The 19,589-nt window shown below is 39.8% G+C and overlaps 1 protein-coding gene across 4 annotated transcripts in view; it reads right to left on the bottom strand.

The window, feature by feature from the left end:
* Window positions 1-19,589, bottom strand: part of mpp2b (MAGUK p55 scaffold protein 2b) — a 42,635-nt gene that overhangs the window by 7,293 nt on the left and 15,753 nt on the right. For 3 of the 4 annotated variants that reach the window (XM_054767915.1, XM_054767914.1, XM_054767912.1), the window contains 4 exons: window positions 8,465-8,565; window positions 4,687-4,839; window positions 4,288-4,443; window positions 3,810-4,037 (listed from right to left, as the gene is read on the bottom strand). In XM_054767915.1, coding sequence (XP_054623890.1) covers window positions 3,810-4,037; window positions 4,288-4,443; window positions 4,687-4,839; window positions 8,465-8,563 — 636 coding nt within the window. In that variant the 5' untranslated portion in view covers window positions 8,564-8,565. The remainder of the gene's footprint in view (window positions 1-3,809; window positions 4,038-4,287; window positions 4,444-4,686; window positions 4,840-8,464; window positions 8,566-19,589) is intronic. The other variant, XM_054767916.1, reaches the window with a different exon arrangement.

Genomic DNA, 19,589 nt, shown 5'->3' with positions numbered 1-19,589 from the left:
GGATAGATAAGTAGAGCCAAAATACGTAGCCATGGAAACCATTCCCTGCCCCCTCTACACTTGACGCCTTTTCTCATACTCGAGTGACTTATTAACATTAAAAATACACTGCTATGTTTCAACAAGCGAGTTCAATATTACAATACACTATTGGAGAGCCTAGGATGAATGCGTAAGCTAGATGAGGGCTTTTTCCGGAGCTAAAATGGAGTCCATGGAGTCTCTGCTAGTCCAGTCCAATTACATGAACCTTTAAAAGGGGAACTGCACTTTTTATGGAATTTTGCCCATCATCCACAATCCTTATGTCAAACATGAGCACACATCTTTCCCTTTTCTGTGCGTTTTAGAGAAAAACAGTATGAACAAAGCACGTCATGGGACACACCTACAGTATTTAGCTAACCTATAAAGCCCTCTAAAAAACCTCCAACAACGTTTTATATACATGCTGTAACCATGCAGCAACAGGTACATTAATGATAACATGCAATACTTGAAAGTATTTTGATCATTTTAAACATTACCGAAGCTTCTTTCCTGGGCACATTGATTTCACATCTAGTGCTACTTCTGTCAATAACAGCACCATGCCAAGCACGTGTCTGTTTGTTACTACTAATCATGACAGACTTTGCGAGCCGCCACCGACAAGTACTTTTGGACAAATGAGGATCCAGAACATTATTTATTTTCAGCCTGAATATACAGAAGATGAGCTACAGGTTCTAAAAGCTGAGCCAGCATAAAGTGACAGTGAAACTTCGTAGCATATGGGGGGCAAGTCATCACACCGACATGACTTAGTTGTGTAATTGTGGTGCCATACCGACAGAAATGGAGTGTGGCATACACACAAAGCCTTTCCATCAATGGAAAGGATTTGTGTGTATAGCGAGGAGGACTTTGCTCCAAGAAATTGCATCACAACAAAACAAAGAATTGTTAGCGCTAACAACCCCTGCAATGATAGAAACTTTTTCCACCTACCCAAAATAAACTTGAAAAGACATCCCAGACCAGATGGGCAACTGTCCATCGAGTATGTTATGATATTGATTGTGATACATGGAGCACATAGCACATGATATCCCAACACAGTCCATCTAGCAGTGTATAAACATAACATGCAATGCATCATAAGACTTTGGTGTCTTATGATGTGACTTCACTTTTCACATCTGTCCCCACCTCAGCAGCAGTCTCGGTGGTGAGGAAGAGACTGCTCGAGGACTCAACTCTGCATCAGAGAACAAAACTTAGTGCTGACCACATTTGCCAATTATTGGAAATTTGCCTTAACACTACATATTTTCAGTTTAGAGGGAAATTTTACAGACAAATTCATGATTGTGCTATGGGCTCACCAGTCTCACCCATAGTGGCGAATCTGTACATGGAAGAGATGGAGAACCAGGCTCTCACATCCTTCTCAGGGACAAAACCAGGGCACTGGTTTAGATACGTGGATGACACCTTTGTCATAATCAAAAAACAGGAAATTCAGTCTTTCACAGATCATATCAATGCGGTGGACAAAAATATAAAATTTACTCGCGAGGACGCTAAAGAGAACCAACTAGCCTTCTTAGACTGCAAGGTAGGGAAGGACAGACAGCTACTTACAGAGGTCTTTAGAAAGGCCACACACACTGACCAATACCTGCTTTTTGAATCAAACCATCCACTACAACATAAACTAGGGGTTATTAGGACCCTCCAACATAGAGCGGAACAAATACCAACTAGTGCTGATGGAAGGAAAAAAGAGACACAACATGTCCAGAGAGCGCTCTCAACCTGTGGGTACCTGCGGTGGGCTTTTAACAAATGTCAAAAGAAGAGAGTAGGGAAAGAAACCCAAAAGCCCACAGAAGCAAAAAGGAGAGGAGTGGTAGTCCCTTATGTAGCTGTGGTCTCCGAAAAAAACTCCAGAGGATCTTATGGCAACACAAAATTCCTACCTATTTCAAACCAGTAAATACCCTGAGACAAAAATTAGTGCATCCTAAAGACAAGGCTCCAAACCAAAAACAGAGCAATGTGGTCTATTCCATCCACTGTAAAGATGAGGAATGCAAAGAGCACTACATTGGGGAAACTAAACAAATGCTCCAAAAAAGGCTTTATCAACATCGCAGGGACAATTCTAGTGGGCCTCAATCAGCAGTACATCTACACCTTAAAGCAACCAATCACTCTTTTGAGGACAGCGAGGTAAAGATTTTGGCCAAAGAAAACAGATGGTTTGAAAGAGGAGTAAAGGAAGCTATTTTTGTCAAACAACAGAACCCATCATTGAATCGGAATGGTGGTTTGAGGTTTAATTTGGACCCTGTGTTCAGCAGGTTACTGAGACCAAAACCCACAGCTCTTAGTCTTGCAAATGAGGTGGAGCCAGGGCCGAGCCAGAACAATAGATGCTAAAGAGCCAGTATCAGAGTCGTTCATACCCAACTACAGGGAGCTACACTTCCCTTTGATCGGAGGTGCTAATGGCAGGAGAGGATTAGACCACTACTCCGCCCAGGCTTAGTGTAAGGAACCAATAGGAGGAGGGTGTTGGCACACCAATTCCTCCCACTCTTACTGTATTTAAGGCCTAGGCTACCAGCACTTATTAGTTCGCTGATGAAGCTCTTCGGATGAGGAGTGAAACGTCCGACACATTCTACACAGAAGTACAGATGACGGCTCAAGAAGCCTTTCCCTCGATGCAATGTGGGTTAATACTTTACAGCAGGGGTCTCAAACTCAATTTCACTGGGGGCCACTGGAGGGAGAGTCTGGGCCGCATCAAGTATTGGGAGTAGGGCTGGGTATCTCAGGGTACCTCACGATATGATACAATTCACAATACATGGCTCACAATAACGCTAAAGGGCCACCCCTCCCCCGGTCCATGTGATAACATCACTGTTAGTTCAGTGTTGGTGTTTACTTGCCCCTGTAAGTATGTAAGTAACACTGAGCTTGCCCGGATGTTGCGGGCTGTAGTTACACTACTCTTTGATGTCCAGTCGCGGGCTGCAAGATACGATTTGGTGGGCCTCAAATGGCCCGCGGGCCGCGAGTTTAAGTCCCCTGCTTGACAGATAATTTGGTTGTCTATTTGTAGTTCATATTCTTGTTCATGTCTCCTAGTCACTACAGATTGTTGTCCTATCTCATTGTTTTGAACATTGTCCTATTGTATTGATTTGCAGTGTTTGGTAGTGGCGTGGGACGCCGTACAACTATGCCAGAAAATGTGTTCTTTGTGTTAGCTGCTACAAAAACAGCTGCTGTAGCTTGGTTTATATACAGGTCAGCTATGTAAATAGAACATTGTTGGCGTTTTTTGGAGGATTTACTTTTATTTTTTTGGGGCTTCATAGTCGAAATAGGTGTGTCCCGTATAGTGCATTGTTAGCTCCCACATGCTAGCTGTTCCTTAGCTGTTTTTCTCTTTCGAAAACGCAGAAAAGTGAAAGACGTGTGGTCATGTTTCACATAAGGATTGCGGATGATGAGCAAAATTCCAAAAAAAGTGCAGTTTTCCTTTAACACATTCAACTTTTTTCATGTTGCAAGATTTGCCCCGTTTTTATCTGGATTGACCTGTCTGGGTCCTGTTGTTAGCTCCCACATGCTAGCTGTTCCTTAGCTGTTTTTCTCTTTCGAAAACGCAGAAAAGTGAAAGACGTGTGGTCATGTTTCACATAAGGATTGCGGATGATGAGCAAAATTCCAAAAAAAGTGCAGTTTTCCTTTAACACATTCAACTTTTTTCATGTTGCAAGATTTGCCCCGTTTTTATCTGGATTGACCTGTCTGGGTGTGTGTGGCTCCTGGTAGCTGGGCAGGATCTTCAGTACCACGCTGCCACTCGCCTCCTTAAGCATCTCCTGCAGCACTTTGGGGTCGTTCCCCACCTCCTTGCCATTCACCTCCTTAATGATGTCCCCCACATGGAGCAGACCTTGTTGGTCAATCATGCCCCCGTGGAGGATTCTGGCAATCACCAGCTCGCCACTCTCCACTCGAAACGTCACGCCCTGTACACACATGCGCAGAAAATTCTATTACTGCTTGTTTAAGTAAGTATTTTAAGCTAAAAGGGAGCCATTACTGCACTTGGCAATGACAATGGCTATTGACCCACAAGCTAATGAACTGACTGCAGATAAATCCTCTGCATTTTGTTTTCAGACATCTTTTTTCCTCTTTTAAAATAAGGCTACAAAAACACTGCAGTGCAGTGTTGCTTCCAAAATACAAATCTATCCATCTATCAATCACACTTACCAGGTGCTCACCAGACACCTTTCGAATGCCCACCATCCTGATGGCATCAGGCGGCACCGGTTGGTTGTTGAGTGCTGCGTCCATGAAGGCACAGGGACTTGAGGGAGGAGTCTCATAGTTTTTGGAAGCTACAGAGTCATGGGTCTCCAGGAGAGACTGTAAGTAAGAAAATAGATTACAGAAAATGTTGATGTTGCAATCAAATAAAGGCAGCATCGCGCTTCAATGCAAATATAACATGCTCCAGCCTAAGCTTATGCCACTGTGAAGCCCACTGGAGCACCAAATCAATCATATTGACAGGGGCCCAGCATGCATCATTTAGCATAATTTCTACTCAAATCTGAATGCCTCTTCATTGAGATTTTGCAGTGAGATTTAGAGCCTATGTTTAACAACCTGAAAGTGTGGCTCCTTCAGGATGCGGACCAGCTCATCAGCTGCGTGGCTCCTGTGTGCCAAAGGACTGAGCTCCTTGAGGATGTCCTGGACCAGCTCCACGTTGTTCTCCCTCACTGCCTCAAGTTTGGGCTCTTCAAAGCGCTCATGAGCCTTGGTTTTCATGAGAAGAAAAAAATATGGTGCATGATTTGAATTTTGTCCCAAGTACCAGGATTACAACAGTGTAGAACAGTGGCGGACCAGGTTCCGATTTCTGAACCCAGACAGCATCCCTATAAAGGGCCTGGACCTATAGTCAAGAAATAATTTAAGTATTTTAAGCTTTGACAGGGCACTTCTATTTTGACTGCCGCAGCTTTTTTAGACTTTGCAGTACTGCTTTATCGGATCAGCAAATCCACTGACCATTTGCATGCGAGTTAAATCATCCTACGTGTAGGTTTTTTTTTCCTCCCTTCATAATAAAGGTTAATTTAAAAATTGCATTTTATGTTTACTTGTGCTGTCATTGACTAATATTTAAATTTGTTTGACTATCTCAAACATTTAAAGTGTGATTTCTGAACTTTGCTTAAATATGTTCTATATTGTTTGTAATTTTATTTAACATTGATCGTTTTATGGAAGCCAATGGTAAATTCGCAAAAAATTACATTTTATGTTCATGTCCATGGCAGGAGCCATTGCTACTGGCTACTGGGATGCAAGCTGAGGCATGATCAACCCCGGCTGGGTCACCAGGGGAAGGGTGTCTGATGTTGCGAGACCCGAAACACCCAATGAGCCCTGGATACATCACTGATGATGTGTCCCAGTGCATCCAGGAGATGTTTCTTTCAAGCTCTATTTCATCTCCAGATGTTTTCCTCCACCTTGAAAATTATTAATAAATCGCTCAAATCTTTGCTATAATCACAGTTAACATCCTCTGTCTCGCATACCGCCCTGTTTGTTCACTTGTGAAGTTCGACTGCGCTGACGTCACTTGGGAAATGCCCCTTTTCTGCGACTGGAGTTCGTCATGGCTCCTGCCATGAACAATAAATGTAATTTTTTGCGAATTTACCATTCGCTTTAATAAAACAAACAATGTAGAACATAATTACGAACAATATAGAACATATTTAAGCAAAGTTGATAAATCATGTCAGTGAAGTGTGACAAACATGCAAAAAAAATGTCTCACGACTTGTAAACCATGTCAGATTTCTGTTGTAGCACTTTCAGTTACATGCCAGCTGACTGTGGGGAAATCTGATAGAAGTACCTATATTTTAAAAAAAAACTGCTTCTGGAGAAATTTGGCAGCATTTTACAACAGAAATATGGAGTGTACAACTTGAAGTTGAAGTCACTCTTTACTTAAAATATCTCAGGCTGCTCTATTACCTCATGCATGATTTCAATTGGATCTTATTGTGAGTCAAATCAGCGCAGTGATTCAGTGTATACTATAGTTACAGATTGGACTGATTGCCTTCATTCTATAGTGGACATGGTGCAATCATGCAATTCACTAAAGTCATGTATCGAGAGAATTGCTCTTTGCACAGCACAATAGAGCTTGTTAAGTGTTTATGGATCCACCACTAAGGTCAAGTTTCTACAACCCTGAAAAGAAATCTACACATCAATCAGTAGTAGGGATGTCCCGATCCACATTTTTGGGCTTCCGATACAATTTTTTTTTTTTTTTTTTTTTTTAAATAGTCTTGCTGATCCGATTTTTTTTTCGTTTGTTTGTTTTAATAATAAGCTTTTGTTACAAAAATGAATTTGTGGAATTGAATATGGTCATGAAAATAGCTTTTCAAAGCATTAAACATAATGCAAACAAAGTATTGCTGAATTTACTTTTTTATGACACAGCATGGCCAACAATATTGTTTGGCTTTTGTAACAAACCTCTGTAAGTCAGGTCCCTAATCGAATAAAAGTCCATTCAATAAAAGATAAAGATGGAAAAAATGGGCGTGCAAAATACTTTGAGTAGGACTAATCATTTTACATGATTATAGGTCAATGTGTGGTGTGATTTAGAATAGGATTTTTTTTTAAACAAAACTCTTAGGGCCCTATGAAATTTTTCCCAAATTCCGTTTTCTCTGTTTAAATTTTTTAGAATTCATTTTTTTACCTTTTCCACTTACAGTATTTTACCAGCATAGAGAGTGTGTGCTATTTGGGTTAGTGAATGAAATGCACAAATCGTTACATTTATTAATGCAATACATCATTGGCCCATTTTGTCCAGTAATTGAGAAATGGATGTAGCTTAGCTAACTTCTTTTAATGGGATGTCAGCCTCAGCACATATTGCTACAAAATCTTCAACAAACTGTAATGCCTGTGCTTGTCAAAGTTAATAAAGTGGTGAATACAAATGTTACTGTCAAAATGTTAAACACTAACATGCACATGTGTTAAAACAAATACAAAAAAAATCTGGAGAAATGCTGCTATGTAAAAGTTTTGGCAAGGTTTCCCCTCAGTCATAGGGGCTAGCTACATTGCACAGCCTTTCAAATCATAGCATCTTTCTGGACAAAATAAACACAGTTATCCATACAAATTAAGAATAAAGAATGTGCATTTTCCTAAAGCATGTGCTTACTCTTGGCAACAGAACATAAGAGCCACCTAGACATCTGCCAAAGCTGGGCTTAAATTTTTCTACCTTTATATCACCCGTTTGTGAGTTTGACACGTTATGAGCTGTAATACTGAGAATGAGTTTACACCAAAAGAAAACGTATTCTTGTCATTTTAATATGTACTTCAAAGCAGGATGTGTACATCTCACGACTGTTAGATATTCTGAAGTTTGATGGTTAAAAACTTGACAATTTTTAAAATAATTCTACATGGACAGACTTCCATCCAGGATTTCATACATATTCAACATTTATTTTTGATCCATGAGAACGAACCGGCCGCACGGTGGTCTAGTGGTTAGCATGTTGGCCAACACAGTAAGTCTGGAGATCAGGATCGATTCTCCCTTGGGCATTTCTGTGTGGAGTTTGCATGTTCTCCCCGTGTGTGTGTGGGTTTTCTCCGGGTACTCCGGTTTCCTCCCACATCCAAAAACATGCAGGTTAGGTTAATTGGCGACTCTAAATTGTCCATAGGTATGAATGTGAGTGTGAATGGTTGTTTGTCTATGTGTGCCCTGCGATTGGTTGGCGACCAGTCCATGGTGTACCCCGCCTGGGATAGGCTCCAGCATGCCCCCGCGACCCTCAAGAGGAGAAGCGGTATAGAAAATGGATGGATGAGAACAAACCATAATAAGATCACACATAAGCGCAGCAAATTCCAATCTCGAGAAATGTAAGTGTTAAAGGTGCTGCCAAATGCACATGCTTGCACAAAATCCTGGAATCCAGGTTTCTTTACAAATAAATGGATAAGAATATTTCTGTTTAAATGTATGTATGTCTGCTACTTACTCATACACTTTTCAAATTACAAGTTACCATGTCCAAGTGTCAAGGAGAGCTGCATGAATGGCGTCATAACTGTTTGAGCAGGAGAAATGATCTAGCATCTCATTACAATGACAGACATGAAGAAAATTCTCTCTTGCTCTCTTTTAAATTAGGTAAATATATTAATAATATAATATAAACATATAAATATATATTTACCTATATTTACCTTTCTTACGGCTTCCATGCAACTTATATAAAAAAATGAAAACTTAAGTTTGACATGTTATGGAGTGATAAAAACATTATCAGTAACACTTTCAGTACTATTACTTTGTTCTTACCACTGGGCTCTCCATGATGCCTTTGAGGAAGATGAGATCCAGGTCATTGGCGGTAGTGGAGCTGATGCTGTCACTCAGCGCATCCAAGGCCTGATGCATGGCTACACACAAAAAGCAAAATATGCAATTACAACACACTGGAAAAAGACTCAGTACACACAGTGGTTTCTTTAGAATGTTTTCACTTGTATTGCATTTTGTCAATTTATTATTTAAATAACAAGGCTGTGCTGTGTAATCAGCAAAAGGGGTCAACTACCTGGCAGCAACCAGAAGAAAGTGCTGTTGCACTAGTTGGTAACAAAACAAGTTCAGATCTTTTTCCCTGCAACTCTCCATGTTTACAGCAAGTGACTTTTACACGCTGGCTTGGACCAAATGTGAATACAACATGAGATAATGGCTCATACATAAATATTAAAACTAACTCAAAGCACTCAGTATGAGAAGAAGTCAATATAAAGCATTGTCAACATTTATCTTCTTGTTATTTACTCAACACAAATATTTGTTAAGTTGAAATAACTGCTGCCCGGACAAGGATGGGATTCGAGCCTAACATACTGCATATCCATGCAGGTTTTCAAATCTTTCTTGGTAAACCAGTTTAGCCTATTTATATTACTGTACTGAGCTTGGCACTTCAAAGCCAAAACCAACCGGCATGCAACAAAATTGGAAAATACAGCATTAACATTATAAGGTTTGTGTGCAACAGATAGCTAATGTATGTTTTGCAGACTTTTTCCTCTCACAGTTCTTACACAGAATGAGATGTTACATACTGTACTGTATTTCAGGAGGACTGAACTACAGTGGTTCACCACATATTCGTGGTTCAGCATTCGCAATCCCACAAATTCGCTGATTATTATAATAATTCTAGTTTTACATGCAGAAAACAAGCGAAATACACAAATGACAAATGAAATGGATAAATCAACATTTAAAAATGGTTTGGTTTAATTTTATTTGAACATGCATGAAGGTTACAATGGAATGAAGTAGGGTGCAGGGGCTTTGCTGGCCGCTCATTGTGCAAGGTTTTCACACTACTTGGCATCACCGGGGCTGCAAAATGGAAAGCCATTAAGTCCACCATGGAGGCAGCAGAGAGAGCCTCCAGGTGGCTGTGGATCAGGAGGAGCGATCTGTGGGCCCATGCTACTGAGACACAAGCCGGGGAATGATCAACCCTAGGCTGGGTCACCTGAGTGAGGGTGTATGATGTTGAAAGACCCGAAACGCCCGATGAACTCAGGAACATCACTGATGATGTGTCCCAGTGCATCTCACGATGTATCTTTCATTCATTCACAGTTCCACATGTCCAAAAGGAGTAGGAAGAAGCAAAGCTTATTTAATCCTATCCAGAATCCATTCCACATCTTGTGCAGTACATATTATTCACTTCCTGCATTCCATGTAATATTTTCCTATATAATAATCAGTGTAATAATAAAGAATAAATAAATAAAAACAAGCATCATAGAACAATAAGTATAATAATCAAGACTCTTCTGCCTTGTATTTAGCAAACATCAACTGCTTGTATTGTTTTTTGAATTTGCTTGTCTTGGTACATTGTTTCAGCATTGTTCTCGCATATAAGTGTTCTAAGTTTAATTTTCCTCTAAGATCATATTTCTCCTCTTTTATAGAGAAATACTGGATGACGTTTTTGAGTACCAAGTTATTAACTTTATGCATTATTTTAGCAGTTTGAAAGTGTACTAAATCAGCAAATTTTACATCTGTGATTTTAAAAAATAAGAGGGTTTGTATGTTCTCCATGCGTGGCATTATGAATCATCTACGTTAATTATATATGTCTTTTTTGCAGTATAGTGAGTGAGTGAAGACTACATTTATAATTACTGCCCCATATTTCCACACAATAAGTTAGCTATGGTAATACCAAAGAACAGTAAAAAGTGTGGAGTGATTTTTGATCAAGAACAAATTTGGCTTTATTCAATATTGTATATTATGTAAGGATTTCTCACCACCTTTTGTTGAATATTTTTGATGAGATTTCCATCATTTTTACCTTTACTGAAGACTGGCAAACAGATGAGTGGAGGGAGGAGAGGGCCCAACGGTGGGTTATTTTGCAGCCATAATGAAAAAAACACACAGACACTCAAAAATACACAATGCGCTTGAACGCCTCATCAGCGCAGCGTGCACACTGCTTATTAGGATGAAGAAAAGAAACAAATCTTCATCATACTGTATGTGTTGTATGAAAACCAAGACATGTTTTTCACATCATTTTCAAATCAAACCAGGCTGTACAAAAAGGCTCTATTGTATTCCTTTATTATCAAGACACCAGTTTATCCAGTTCTCTGAATCTTGGGTGTCATTTTAGAATCAAAGAGCTGGTTGCAGTGCCTTTTTTTGAATGGTTTGCACAGAAGGAAAGAAATACAATACTTGGAGTTTTTTTGTTTGAAGTCTCTGCAGCTTGTACTTGAATTTTCTTGTATTTAAATATATCTACAACATTTTGTTATGTTTTCATAACTACTAATAACTACAGTTTGGCTTTTCTTAACCCATTCTGAAATGGTTAAATTATATTTAACAGTCGTCCCTCGCCAGATCGTAGTTCACCTTTCGCAAACTTTTTTTTAGTGCAATTTTGCATGCTTTTTTTATTTTTATTTTTTTACACAGCATATGAACGTGCATTGTGTTCTGTGTCCTGACTGGCTAAGGGACTGTAGACCATCGTCAAAAACTCCTCCGTGCCGTGTCTCCTGTTGTGTTAGATCGCCACCAAACAGCTAGCAGTGTGACTGAACTGTGTATGGTTGCAAGTTTTCTGCCCGACAGAACCCAAAATGTCGACGAAACGTTCTGCACTGAAAAAGGCAGAGGGAAATGCTAACCATCGCACAGAAAGTTGGACTTCTGGACATGCTGGAGAAAGGTAGAAGTTACGTGGCAATAAGCAATACGTTTTAACAAAGATGCAAAAACGCTACAGCGGAGCGGCGCCAGGAAGAAGAGGCACAGTCAGAGGAAATGTGAAATATGTGTGAGTCACTATTAATAATTTCTTATATGTCCAACCTCGTAGGTTTAAAATTCAAACCCAGGTTTGAACTTTGACAGTGTTTAATCAAGAGAGAAATGTGAGACAATGTTAATGCCTGTCTGAGAAAATTGTATAAAATGTATGGTGAGGGGTTTTACAGTCCTAAAACATAATTGTAAAAAATAAAGCTGACTACTTCGTGGATTTCGCCTATTGTGGGTTATTTTTAGAACCTAATCCCCACAATAAACAAGGGACCACTGGGTATGCCAAAAAATACATCGTGATTAGAGATGTCTGATAATAATCGGCCCACCAATATCATCTGCCCGATATTGGCCTAAACATGTAATATCGGTAGATATCGTTATTGGGTTTTTCCCTATAATGAAAACCAAGTGAAAAAACTGCTGTATATAATGCCTATGGGCTCCCGTAATGGCCGCCGTCGAGGCATCCTGTGCGGTCACTACGAGAAAATACTACATCCTGTGTTATTCTTCGCAGTCGGAACAGGGCTTCGATGTGTTGAAACCATCGGCCTGGGTTGTGTTGCCAGCGCAGATAGCACCAACGTTAGCCAACTCGTTAGCTTGTAGCGGCGCCGGTACGGTCACTGTTGAGACATTTTTACCCACATCGAGGGTCAACAAATGTGGAGATGCAATTCACAACGAGACAGGAGTCGAGGGAGGGGTCAGCAATCCGTTAACTCTCCACTCAACTCAACAAGCAACAACTCTTTAGCAACAGTTAAGTGGCTACAATAACCACATGACTCGGAAACGGAAGCACACTTGGCGAATGTCTAAAACAATATTGTGGGTAACCACAATGTGTTCCACAACAGGAAATATGTGATGTTACACATATTAGTCTCTAATGATATCTCAATTTGAAATTGAGAGTTGGACAATATCAGCATATCGGATAGTGGCAAAAAAGCCAATATCGGACATCCCTAATTGTGATATATGGACACAACACACACACAATAAGGACACAACTCACATCTTGGCTTCTACTCAGGAGGAGATAGACGCCAGACAGGAGCTGATGACCTTGACTACGCAGTCCTTCCGCCCTCTCACACAATAATTTCCTGATTAAATTGAATGACTAATTACATGAGTCTTCCACAGTGAAGTCCTTTTTGTTTTGCCAATTCTCCACCAGCAGGAAGAACGCCAGATTTGCACCTGGCAGAGCAGACACCAGAGAAGCAGGCCATGTTACAAGGCCTGCATAATTCTCTTATCATATTGGGCCTCACTGTATCAGGCATTTCTTCTGTACTTTTGGGTAACTTTCTGTGCTTATACTGCACAAATCTGAGAACGGGAATTACTTTTACCGTCATCTGCTGACTCATTTTATTATTGATCTAACAACCCTGAACAACTTAGTCCACTCTGAACATAAAAAGAGCCAAGACATGCATTTGTGATAGAACATGTCTGGGTTTGTACCATTATTCAAAGAGGTTATTACAAATCTAAATCCTCATTCATTCACAGATGAATAAAGAACCAATGAGTCTTTCAAATCTATTATGAGTGGTTCACCCGGTATCATCAAACTGGGACTTTAAATGCAACACTACATTTGCATGTACACAATATTCCTGTATTAGAATGGTGTAAATATTCGGAAAACTTGAAACACAAACAGCTTTTTCAGATTGTCAATTTCAAATCGTGGTAATTTTTCATAAAAACACGATTCTGACCCCTGGAATACAGATGTATTAAACTGAATATTAGGTCCTATACACACGTAAATCTTAAAATGCACCCAGCCCGAATAGTACGTGGTTATTGCGCATGCTCACTGCTCAAAGCATTGCAAAGGAGTGTGGAATTAGTTTAGGTCCAGTGTGGCGTTGAACACAGGCCAAAAAGGTTAATACTTCTGAGGTGAGGAGAAAACAAGTGTAATGATAGATATTTTAAGACTAAAATATTATGGAGTGCATCGATTAGTACTGGAACGGTAATATTATTGTACAAGTACTGTATGTGAAAAACCGAAGCCGATTTCGACCATGCAATTGATCAAGTAAAGCACAGATGGAAATTACTTTAGGTTACGATGCCATGAAGTCACTTTGAACATGCATACAAGTTACATTGGAATACATCACATTGTACGATTCACAGTTCCACATGTCCAAAAAGGAGTAGGAAGAAGCAAAGCTTATTTAATCCTATCCGCCTATCCAATTACAATACAATTGTTCACCTTCTGTTTTCCAAATGTATCCCTTGCCAATTATAAATACATACAAAAATGATAAAGCAGTATAACAATGTGTAAAATAGGAGTCAAGATTTATAATTCCTGAGGTTAATAGTTGACAGAGACCTAGCTGGATAATGAGTGAGTACAGACAATAGATTCAAGATTCAAGAGTTTTATTGTCATATGCATAGTAAACAATAAAACTCTTGAATCTTTATACACGCGCACACACACACACACACACACACACACACACACAAATACAGTCAAACCTGTCTTAGCGGCCACCTTTATAGAACGGCCACCTGGCTATAGCAGCCACTGGAAAATCCCCCACAGCAAATTTACATGTTATAGACCCTGTGTATAGCAGTCACCTGTCCAATGTGGCCAGCGGCCACCCATTTTGTCTCCCTTGGTCAATGTCTGACTGCATATAGTGGCCAAATTACCAACTCAAGTAGAAGCTACATGCACGAAAAAGTTTCATTTTTCAATCAATGAAGCCGTCGTGTGTAGACTTTAATTACTGAGTCCTAGCTCAGTCAAAATCATTCACAAGATCCACACAAACTGTCAGTTGTTCCACATAAAAAAGCAGTCTTCTTTTGAGCTTGCTATTTCCTGGTCAAACATGTAACTTTAAGAGCATTTGCACAAAAACATTACCGCAAATTAGGCTGGGAACAGGACGTGCTCCCAGCGACGCTACAATAAAAAAAAAAAAAAAACATACGCTAGCATGCATGCGGCAGCGGGAGCAAAACTGAGTTCGGTTGTACTTAATTGAAGTATTTTAGAATGTACTCACGTTATTTTTGATCAATCCTCATCCACAAATCCATCAAAGTCCTCATCTTCTGTATTCGACACAAAGAATGGCGTCTTCTTTTCCGTTCGCTACTAGTCTGTTAACTTGTCAGTGTTATTCAGCTCCGAAGCAAAGAAGGAAACTTCTGTTGCTTCAGCCAACTTTATTTATTGAACGCGGCCACCAGACAGCAGTTCAGAACACACACACACACACACAATCTCTCAGCATCGTCTCTCCTTTCTGCTTGCCCACAAGGCAAAGGTTAAACAAGCCCCACTACATTGCTGTCCAGCCAATGCCTGTAAGAAATGACACCGTTTATTTCCTGGTGTGCACTGGTCAATACTGTAATGCCGCTTGTTGTGGGGAAGGAGAGACTCACGTCGCCGATGCACTTTAATGGCTTTATTAACAGCGGAGAACACTGCAGGACTTTACATCCACGCCAACATAAACACACTTCCCAACTCTCTCGAAACTCACAGCTAGCACTGAGCCTAGCTCTCCTACTCGGGACGCCCACCGTCACTTCCCGTCACTTCCTGATGAACTAAAGCTGTAATGTCACTCTGCCGTATAAAAAGTAAAATATTAAAAACAAGCGTAAGACATTACTAGCACAGCTTTGTTCAGTTATTATTAAGCCTCTAGCTTCCTTTTAGTCAGTAAAAACCTTGGCTATGATTGCACTACATTGTCATGTAGACCTACAAAGTACACTTGGAAGAACAAGAGGTGAATAAATGTATTGCAACTGATGTGAAACTGATGAGGGGTAGGATTAAATAAGCTTTGCTTCTTCCTACTCCTTTTTGGACATGCAAAATTGTGAATTGTACTATGTGATGTGCTACTGTTTGACTCATATGCATGTTCAGGATGAATTAAAACCATGAACCATGATAATAACAAGCCTAGTAGTGCCGTACAACTTTTATCCGCAGTCCGCAGTGCCTTCTACTGGTCAACATTATTATTATTATTATTTTCCCTTTTTTCCTCTATTGGTCAACATTCAAACAGGACGCCAACCTGTCTATAGAGGCCACCTGTCTATAGCGGCCACTTTTGCAGACTCCCTCTAGTGGCCGCTATAGACAGGTTTGACTGTACATACACACACACACACACACACACATATATATATATAACATTTATTTGTAGAAAGGCTTTAAGTAAGCAAGTATATTAACTTGAATTAATTTACAGTGCAGCCTTGACACATCTAATATGGCGGCAAAGTTGACATATCGTAGCAGTGGACAAACCTACTTGATGCAGCGTCTATGTCTACGGGGACAACAGCCACGGCTTCAAGTGGTGGTCTAATAGTGGTAATAAAACAAAAAGTGTCATAAAAATAGCTTACATTAAAAAAGCTATTACAATTGCATCTGCAATTTTATTTAAAAGCTCTTGGCATTCCAATTACAATGTTAAATGCTCTTGAGAAATTAAAGTTTATTGCTTTTGATATACGTACGTGCATTATTATGCTATATAATTAACGACATATTAATTAATGACTGGCCTAATTCAAAGATAACAGGTTTGCTTGCTAGCTTGCTAGTAGTGATTGTCTCGAATCCCTACAACATAAGAGTTCAGCAATGTGTTGTAAACAAAGAATAATAGGAGTGTAAAGGTGACTGTAGGGGTGTTATTATTTGAGCCCTGTTGACATGAAATGTTTAAAAAATCATATTTAGAAAGTCATAATCAAGTTTTCCATCCTGTAACTACCCAAGAGATGTAGCATGCAAAAATTAACAAAGTAAATTAGCCTGAAAACAAATGTAAAGATGAATTTAGTCTAATTACACCCCATCAGGAAAGTAAGGAATGCTGAATATCCATGAATGTGACCTTCAGCTCCATATTAATAACAATAATAATAAAGACAGAATAAGTGGCCTCTGGCATCACTTGTCAACAAAGAAGCAATTCTTTGGAAAGAAGCAATTACAAAGCAAGCAAATTAAAAATGGCTCGTGTCCTAAAGTCTCACCATATCAAGCCAGTGTCATGGAGGCTGCGAAACAATCTGGGCTGTTATTGTTTGTGCTAAGAGCACGGCAGGGGGACCATGAACCTCTTACACAGTATTTAGTGAAAGTTGCTTTGTTGCTAAGGAGTGGCGGTTAGGGAAACAGAGGGGATACTGAGAGTATTGTGTTCCTGATTCTCAAGCGGCAGTGAAAGCTTTTCACCTTGGTCAAATAAATCCTTACAGATAATATGCAATTACGATCAATCGTTCAGGTAGTTGGATGGATGACTAAAGAGAGATGTAACCTTTTAAGTGAAGCATTCTATTGTGGCGTACGTCACACCTGGTGATTCATTTATGAGTTAACGATGCGTTCATTAGTCATGCTGAATTGCTTTACTCTTTCCATCCTAATGCCCTTTCAGAGTCACGACATAAAATAGGGAACATATCACTTTAGTGAACATACTTGTCTTAATCTTTGGGGTGGTACTAATATGATGTAAGTGTGGGTGCATAATGTGGTTCAAGGATTTATGATTAGGGTCAGTGGTCATGGAAAATATGTTAATCTGTTTCAGAAGGTTCAAATTATTGGCATGCATCATGCATGAGAAAACATCTACAGAGATTTCTGAAATGGTTGAAATCAGATTAAGAGCTGTCAAACACATTATTAAAAAGTGGAAGGACTGGGAAAAAATTGTGTGAATTTCCCATCACCAATACAAGCTCTTGGTGAAAAATGAATGCTCTCTGGACAGAAATAAGACATTACAGAAGCTTGTGGAAACGATGTCACAGGGAATGTATGCTGTAATCAAAGCTAAAGGCGATGGAACAAAATATTAGTATGTATGACTCATTTTTTGGCAAGGCAGTGTATTTGCACTGGGAAAAGCAAGTACTTGGGGTTCCAAGCGTGCGGACACACGAGTGCGTGGGAATACCGCTGCTGGTACAACACATTCGTAATCACTGTGTCATAACAGCAAATTGCAAAAATACGCAAGTATTTGAGACGGCCATAAAAATGCGATATTCAAATATTTTTGACACATGGCTCGCTCCCCCTCTCTAAACCCTGCTGCTAGCTTGACCTTGATGTTATCTTCCAATTTCAGATCAACATTTGGAATAAGTGTGACTGCTGGAATTATTATATCAGATTCAGCTCCAGAACCCTCCCCTTCCCTCTTCAATATGCCTCACACACTTAAATGCATTTTACAGTCAATTCTGTACAGGTACTGACCACTTATGCATGATCGTGTAAGCTAATTGTTGAACAGACGGTATAAGTTTAACCTTTGCATCTCATAGCAACTATAGGACATTCACAGACCGCTGAACAAAGTGTGACATCTCAACGCTTGACAAAAAAACATAAATGAAGCAAAACAAACATAGAATTTTTTTTTTTTAACAGTATAACAAGTATGCTTTATATTTTACCTGTATTATAAACCATTTATAAATGACTCCAGACTTAGGGTGAATGAGGTGTTTTCTGTTGAAAAAACGGCCAATTTATGGAGAAAGAAAATACTTTTTTTTTGTGGCCAAAAATCTATGAATTTGCAGGGCCGTGAATCCTGAATCGCCAATGTGTGGGATCCACTGTATTTGTATGTGGAAAAGCCACATAACCTTATTAGCTCACTGAAGGTCACCAGCAGTCATTGCAGTGAACTTTATTACGATATTTGTTGACATTTTCGCAAATGGACATCATCACAGAGTGTGGCCAGAAATGTTACAGCGAACATTTCACACACAGTCATCACACAATCAGCTCTGTGTTTCGATTGCTCATCTAGTTTGCATGCGACTCAAGTGATATAATAACTTGTCAGGGAACGACATGGACAAAATAATTGCAAGTGTCAGCAGATTATCACATACCCCGAGCCAGAACAGTTTTCAATTGTTGTATTCCCTCGATAGCAGGCAATGATCCCTGACAGGCTAAACCAGCACACTTTACTCCAACACCTCTATGTGAACACAGCTCTATTTGGCAATATTTCCACATGGTGGGAGATGAGAATTTTATGGACTGTGTGCATGTGTGTGCGAGAGAGAGAAAATGGGTGAAGTGAAAGTAGAGAAAGAGTTGCAGTGCTTAAAGGTCGCAAATCTGACACTTTAAAAAGGGATAGATTTTTTGACATGAAGTTGTACGACATCCCCATTAGCAATGTAGTGCATCAACAGTGACTTACCTCCCACTTCGTCCTGTGAGCCGAGTTCTGGTCGGATTTTGGTGATGAGGAAGATAGTTCCGGTTAGTTGGTGGTGCCACTTAAGTAAGTAGTTTGGCTTCTCAAAACAATATGCGGTCAAAAGAGTAATACATTTGCATCACAAAAATGTCTCCTCGAAAAAATCAGACCTCACAATCGCTCGGCGTTACTTTCTCTCTCGTTGTATCACTGCATGCTGTCGCCTGTCCATTGATGTGTGTGTTCCACAGCGGATGAAGAGACAATGCGACGTAAGAGTCTTGCGTGGCAGCGGTCTTCATCCGTGCATGTAAACACTGTGGAACACTTACACAACAATGAACAGGCAACAGTCACTGTTGATGCACTACACTGCTGATGGGGATGTCATGCAACTTAATGTCAAAAAATCCAAACTATCCCTTTAAGGCACAGTGATCAGAACATTGCATATGAATAATCATTACCAATCATGAATGTACAATGTAGTAAAAGGATCAAACTATCACACACATCACGCACACAGAAGCAACCGAGTTGGATACTTCGTTTAAATTGATTAAATTGATTTATTATGGCCATCACTACTGTTTACTACGGATCGGATGACTTTACAAAAGAGGATATGTTGCAACATGGAGGATATGTGGCACCAGGTAGCCCCCCACAACCACATGAGGTGCCCGCAAGCCTGCTTTTCATTCAGGTTTTCAGTTAATAATGAAAGAACAGTAGAAAGAAATGCATTCTGAAATACAAAATGTGAGTTGTGGACACCAGCATTTTGTTAATGTCCTGGTAAAACAAGC

This window comes from Dunckerocampus dactyliophorus, chromosome 2 (genome assembly GCF_027744805.1).
Source record: "Dunckerocampus dactyliophorus isolate RoL2022-P2 chromosome 2, RoL_Ddac_1.1, whole genome shotgun sequence".
Classification (NCBI taxonomy): Eukaryota; Metazoa; Chordata; class Actinopteri; order Syngnathiformes; family Syngnathidae; genus Dunckerocampus; species Dunckerocampus dactyliophorus.
The sequence above is the reverse complement of the archived record's forward strand: the minus strand, read 5'-3'. Positions and strand labels throughout refer to the sequence as shown.